The 7,125-nt window shown below is 43.1% G+C and overlaps 1 protein-coding gene across 3 annotated transcripts in view; it reads right to left on the bottom strand.

Moving 5' to 3' along the window:
* The window catches only part of SEMA4D (semaphorin 4D), a 117,726-nt gene that overhangs the window by 3,062 nt on the left and 107,539 nt on the right, over positions 1-7,125 (bottom strand). For all 3 annotated transcript variants that reach the window (XM_084834045.1, XM_084834047.1, XM_084834046.1), the window contains 3 exons: positions 6,860-6,975; positions 4,673-4,842; positions 1,106-1,149 (listed from right to left, as the gene is read on the bottom strand). In XM_084834045.1, coding sequence (XP_084690171.1) covers positions 1,106-1,149; positions 4,673-4,842; positions 6,860-6,975 — 330 coding nt within the window. The remainder of the gene's footprint in view (positions 1-1,105; positions 1,150-4,672; positions 4,843-6,859; positions 6,976-7,125) is intronic.

Below are 7,125 nucleotides of genomic sequence, written 5' to 3'. Positions count from 1 at the left end.
AGGGCACCTTTAGGGGTAAAACCTTTAATCACTAAGCTTTTAAGTGTTATGACAAAGCTCAGTCATCATGGGAACAAAGATGGCTACATGGGCTCATTCTAATACAATGAATATACATGGAAAGACCTAAAAAAAGCACTACCAACACTGTGCCAAAAAGAAGGCTGTTATGGCTTGAAATCTTCTTTCTCACTCACACATTTGTTTCATTTGTGAAGAGGTATCATCCCTGAATATACAAAATTTGTTCTTTTTGGAAGGCAAACTCAAATCACTTGCTTTATTTTCAGTCAGCTAAATCACATTACTTGTCAATACTGATTTCGGAAACCTTCATGGTAACAAGAATCTAAAGAAGCCTTCCCTAACATGATGCCCTCCAGATGTGTTGGATTACAACTCCCATCACTCTGGGAGTGGTAGGAGTTGCCATCCAGCACATCTAGAGGACACCAGGATGGCGAATGCTGATCTAAAGAACATCTCTTAAAAGCAAGTTCCTCAGATAGTTATGATACAGTGGAAGCTTTATGTTAACTAAATCAGATTATCCCAGCTGAACCCATATCAGAGGAATTTCTAAAACAATACGAGTTCACACACAGGCTGGTTCACACAAGCCCCTTGGGCACATATGGAGCTATCCCTGGGCGGCGCTCACACAGAGGTTCTCTTTTTCAGAAGTTCTCTTTTTAAGGTTCATCACCTCCACATGGGGGCTGTTTATACCGCCTCCACGATTTGTGCAATTTGGCTGTGCTTTGTTCAGCTGCAATGATTGTGCAAATCACAGCAGCTTCATGTGTAGCCACCATATGGAGGCAACTTGTATATAAATGCTGCCCAGCTGTGAGTCCAGTCATGGCCCGCATGCGCTCCAAAGGGGCTTGTGTGTGGACAGCTACAGAATGTGAATTGGCCTGATGTTTAAAAAGAAGAGAACAAACAAAACAAAAATTAAAAGAAGTTTTTTTTCTTTCTAACAAGATACACTTTAAATGGAAATAAAAAGCACTGCGTAAAGTAATTGAGTTGAACTGAGCACAAATGTCTAGAACATTTACACTGTGTTATTTTTCAATCCCTTTAATGAACAAACGCTTACCAGTGCAAGAAGAGGCATCTCCACCTATATTCTGAATCCAGTCCCTACAAATAGTAAACAGATAGTGAGGGATTCAAATACACTTACCATATTCTACCCATCCTGCCCTCCATGTACAAATCTCTCCCCACCCCTAAATCAACAGAGTTGCTTTTCCCCACAAAATTATGCAAAGGCAGCACTGGTAAAATTTGCTAATATTCAAACAAGTGAGGCAGGGGAAGAGAAAAGGGAGACGTATTTGCCAAACAGCAGTATTCTGCAACACAACAAATGGCATATTTATTTATACCAACAAGCCTCCAAGGTTAAAAAGCAGTTCGTGGTGCAATTTTGGAAAATTACTGTTAAGCAAAGGTAATTAAAAGTCTAATGGGCAAATGCTTGTCAGGCATCACAGTGGTTTGAAGCCAATTCATACTGAAGTCAGTGACAAAGTGGTTCAAATTTGTATTCTCTTGTTAGCAAATTTTACACCATGTAACATTTCTTTTTAGTTTTTTAATAGGAACTTCCTGTAAACATTTCTGCAATATTCTAAACCCCTTTCTCCTACAGTACCTTTAGGGGAGGGGTTGTTCTTTTTAGGATATCTAGCTTGTGCATCCTCAGGAAAGTGAAAAAATGAGCTAGGTCAAAAACAGGCCACACATCCTTACAGCTGCCATGAATTTGGCATAAAGCAAGAAGGGATACTGTGGTGTTGCTGATGGCCTGCCTCCTGATATACAATGACACAGCCTGCCTGCTGGGCTGTCCACAGCCACCAATCTGGGGGTGCAGAGGGTTTCCAGTCTCTTTGGTGGGTGGCCTAGCCTTTCTGCCCAAACTCCTGAGGTCCCTTAAGGAGCCCTCTAACGGGGCTTGGGAGGAGCCTCCCCATGAATAGTCTCTGCTAGTGTGGCATTATGAACACCAAAGCACAAATACTTGAAGCCAATCAAAGTATGTACATATATGAAAATCATTTTGCTTGCTAGTCTGGAGGCCTGGAATCATTCTTTCCTGGCTCTGTCAACTGACACCCAGATAAAGTCCACAGCAAAGGAAAATACCAAACCCCTACAAACAATTAGGTGGGCTTGGCAAACCACACAATGACCCAGTTCAGATAATTAACAAACAATAGGTTGTTCACAGGCCATTGGGAGTGAGCAAGCATGCTGGTCAGGGCCACCATCAAGGGCTGGGCACCTGCCAAGGGGTCACACTCCAGCAGGGGCCCACTGACAAGAGCCCCCTGGAGTTGTTCCTCCTCTTCACCACTGCAACCTGGTTGTTCACCTGCCTCTTGCTCTGGCCCAGACAATGGTGATGGCGGTGAGCAGGAGCAATAGATGTCACTGCCTACTTGCTCATCAAGCAAGCAAGCAATGATGAGAAGAACATGGAGAACAGCAGCAGCTGGTGACAATGGTGAGAGAAAGCAGACTCACCGAGGGAAGGGCCCATGGAGGATACCTTGTCCAAGGGACCTCAAAAATCTGGACCTGGCACTCCGACCCACTTGCCTACTTCTGCTTTGCTAAAAGCTCCATTCCTGGGTTGTTTGCCATGACATCTGAACCCACAACTCTGGGTTGCTGAGGGAGAAACAACCCAGTGTTTTAACCCAACCACAAACCATGGGTTAAAGCTCTGGGTTGTTTCTCCCTCAACAACCATGACTTCCAGGTTCAGGCATCACAGTAAATGACCCAGGAATGGTGCATTCCTGGGTTGTTTAGTAAAGCAGAAGTGGGCGAGAGCCAGCATGCTCGCTCGCTCGCTCCCACACACTCACAAACAACCCTTTGTTAATCATGAGTTGTTTGATTGTGTGAACCAGATCTATAGGTCTTCTCTTAGACTGGGCCCCCTCTTAAACCTCAAACACAGACTGAAGCAGAATGGTTTCCATGCTTGTTCACCCTAGCAATCATACTCCCAGACAACCCAACAGTGGACTTCCTGGCAATGGGGCAGAATGGTCCATATGGCCAGCAGACAAGCCTGTAGTCCTGCCATTTGCATCAACTCCTTCTTTCCCCATCTCCCTGTGCCAGGCATAAATGGATGCCACCACAAAACAGGAACTGTTTTCTTTCTCTTTTCTATCTTATCTTATCTTATCTTCTTTATTTTATTTTATTAATTAATTGCATTTCAATACTACCCAACAGCCAAAGCTCTTAGTGTTTGTTCCATAGTTTGGTTTTATGTATGCCATGCAGAGTGCTTTAGCAAGCAGGCAGGTTACAAATTATGAAATAAATACAGAAAAACAATGTAAAGATATGGTAAACAACAAGAACTCCTTGCTGGTTTTGAAAGAATAAGGCAAGTTAGTGTTGTCTGAAGATAAAAAGCTGGATATGCATCTAGCAGGTGTGTTCTAATTTGGGCAATTTACTTACCCTCATTTCTCATATATAAAATAAAAATATACGTAATAGGTTAGGTCAGTACACAGTGGCTGCATGCAGATATTACAATAAACATGGTTTGTCTTGATTGGAACATGCCTTACCTTCCTTCCCCCTGGGCTCGTGTGTTCCCCACTTCCACACTGGCATGGCCATGAAGATGAGTTTGGAAGCTTTTGCTTCCATTTTTTATTAACTGCCGCTTGCTATGTAGTTCAAATACAACAAACTGTGGTTACTCTTAACTACAGTTTGATGAAACAAGCCAACTTCAAACTGTGCTTATGAAACTGGCTTGTTTCCGTAAACCATAATTAAATTTAACCACAGTTTAGGGTTTGGATGTAATGTGGTTAATCAAATGCAGAAGTGAAAGCTTCCAACCTCCTTGCAGCTGTGCTGGGAGATGGGAGCACACAACCCCAGGGGAGACTTGTTCCTTTCCAAATACAGGACATCCAAAATACAGTCAGTGATTACTATGTTGGTTTCAAAAGAACAAACACCTCTAAGCAGTAGCCTTTTCTTTGGGCTGTGTATACTCAGTACTTAAAACAAATTAACACACACACCCCCGCCAAAAAACGCTATGCTAAGAAAAACTGCATTCTGTAACTTATATCAAGTAAAGGTGTTTGTACAGGACCCTAATTTGCATTATTTACTCTGCTTGTACCAGTCATGCTGAGGCTGCAATTCTATAACCTCTTACCTGGGAATAAACCCCACTGAACTCAAGGGGAATTACTTCTGAACAAACACATACAGGTTTGAACTATAAAGGGTAAAAGGGCTCTGCCCTCTTTGATTCATTAGAAAGCGTTAAGGTTTTAAAAGTTGTAAAAGTTCAAATAAATAAATGTTTTTTCAGAAAATTCTTCTCCTTCCACCTCCACCCACACCTTTTGAGATCTCACCAGAGATTGTCCTCATTTTAGAAGTTTCTCTGAGTAGTTTTTAGAACAAGAAACTTGACTTAAAAGCAACAACGAAAACTGGGATTCTCAGGCTGCTGCATTTGTGCCCAATACATTATTCAGGCAGTGTGTGCTCTTGGAATCACAAAGTACACATAGCTTTGTCTTTATTAGTTGATCTACATAAATATATGCACTTTCCCTACTTTGTAATAGACAAAATAGATACATCTAAGTGCCCTTACCTTACACTCTCAGTCTCTTGGAGGTTAACACAAAAAGATCTATGGGGATTCCAAGCACAATATGGATCTCTTGCCAGGACACAGTCCACGCAGGTGCTGTACTTGTCACAAAATGCAACAGAAGACTGAACTACTCCAGCATTGGACCCTGCATATAGATGCTGCTTGCCCTATAGAAAACACAAGGGGGAAAGAGGACAAGGGGTGCAGAATAGAGGAACTGTCACTTTTCGCACTCATGTCATGTCAGGTGTCAAATAGGCGAACTACTATAATCTCTGAGAGAAACCATAACAAACGAATGAAGAAAGATGACAAAGGCTTTGTTTTAAGACAGTGACCCAGTTTGCATGATCAAAACTAGCCAGTGTGGGTTAAATAAACCATGGTGGCTTTAGTCCCCAGAACTCCCATTTATCTGAACGTAGGATTATCCCAAAGTTTGAAATGCTTTCGCTTAGCCATTTGGTTAAATGAGGGGTAGAGGTGAAATCTGCCACACATTTCCCCCCTTTTGTCTACAGTTCTGAAGGCACAGTGAACACAGTACGCTCCATTAACTTTAACGTGACTTTTACAGTGCTACACAATGTCATCTGCAGTGTTGGTATGGAAGTGTAGAGATGGAAAACAGGGTGTGTTTGAGGTGATGGTTTAGTGGGAAGTCTAGTGTGTTATCTCCTGTTCTATCTATATGCAAAGGCCAGGCCTGAAATTCTGCCTTCCATTTTATTTAGTCCAGTCATCAGAAACCCACGTTTCTTCTTCTCAACAGGAAAGACCTGCAGCTTTGCACTACTTGCTGTTACTCCAGCTAAACTGAGAGATAAATAAGCCTGTCAAAACTAGCTAAAGTGGGTTGCTGTGCAGATATAGTAGAATAATGTTTTCTTTATTTATCTTATTTCAAATTCCCCATTTCTACTGATTAGAATGGTCCATTCCTAATAAAATAAACTGTGATTTAGCAATAGCAGCAGCATGCCACTTATCAGCTCTTGTTGGAGTACGTGCTGGGTGAAGAACTAAGTAGCAAATTGCAGCTAATCCTCCCCCAAGCCTTGCCACGCTTTCTTTCAGCTGGTGTTCCTGCAGCATGCTTCCCCCTCTTACAACAAGGGCTGTGGTGCTACGCAATTGCTTTGGTCTGTTAAGAGAGGCAACTGAGAGGGAAAACAACACTTTAAAGCAGCACGGCAGAATCTCAGGCCCAGGGACCAAATCCAGCCCTCCTGGAGTCCCCATCTGGCCCTCCAGCATTCCCCAAATAGCCACGCCCCTTCTCCTGGTGCCCCCCCCCCCCCATCTTTGATGATTTCCCAGCTCTGGTGCAACTTTTTCCCCATTCTAAAAGGTTGGAATGCCTCTCCTAAGCCTTCATTACTGGCAGGAATAGCTTTCGCCTCTTTGCCCTGGCTTTACCCCTTTTGCCTTCGGCCCCTCCAATCACTGGAATGTGGCCCCCGAGAGCTTCTCCAAAATGGAATTCAGACCTCAGAATAAAAGAGGTTCAGCATCCCTACTTTAAACCACAAAGCCACCATACCACTTCACTGCTTGGAGCACCACATAGTGGTGCACTTCTTGGAGAGATGTCCTGGCTTTAAAGAAGCAGGCAAATAAATAAGCAGTGAGGCAAGGCTTGTAATGTACTTCCAAACTAACAGGAAGCAAATAGGTAGCTGCCTTATAGCAGGTCAATCTATTTGTCCACCTAGTTCAGTGTTGTCTGCTCCAACTGGCAGTGGTTCTCCAAGCTCTTTGGCAGAGAGGTCTTCACCACCACCTGTTACCTGATCCTTTTAACCAGAGATGGCAGGGACTGAACCCAGGACATTCTGCTCTGCATGCAAACATGTGCTTTACCCGCTGAGCTATTTGGAGAATTGTGGTCTCTAAAATGTTGCACTGATACAAACTCTACTAAAGTAAAAGCCACTTTAAACGAGCTGCTTGGAAGCTCTCAGGTAACCACAGGATCTCAAGAGAAGAGCGCACGTTGGAAGCCTCCAATCCTAGTACTGATCCAAATCCACTCATCTGGTGAGGCATGTCAGTCTCACAGTATGATAGGCAATAAAGCTCCCACCAGACATTATTGAAGTCAGCAGCTGCTTCCCCCTATCCACTGTAGGGTTTTGTTTTTGTATTATCCCCCATCCTGCTGTTCCTCTCACTCAGTCCTACCTTTTTTGAAGAAAGCAAGAGAGTCTGAATGGGTTCAAAATTTGGGAAAAGCTGAATTTCTTCAATAATATGCATGCCATTTTCATAGCTGATCGCTTTGTGAAGGGCTCCTCGATCTAAACAACAGGAGTCTACACTTTAGTACATGTATGTAAATAAATACACACCCAGGCTATGCTTGGCATCTTCAGATGTGACCTTTATCATAAGGTTTTGTCAGCTGTCTGCTTCTTCGGCTCCTTCCATGCTTTTTGCTTTACAACTGC

This window comes from Heloderma suspectum, chromosome 2 (genome assembly GCF_057233095.1).
Source record: "Heloderma suspectum isolate Gila_16-S chromosome 2, 16-S_ref, whole genome shotgun sequence".
NCBI classification, from domain to species: Eukaryota; Metazoa; Chordata; class Lepidosauria; order Squamata; family Helodermatidae; genus Heloderma; species Heloderma suspectum.
The sequence above is the reverse complement of the archived record's forward strand: the minus strand, read 5'-3'. Positions and strand labels throughout refer to the sequence as shown.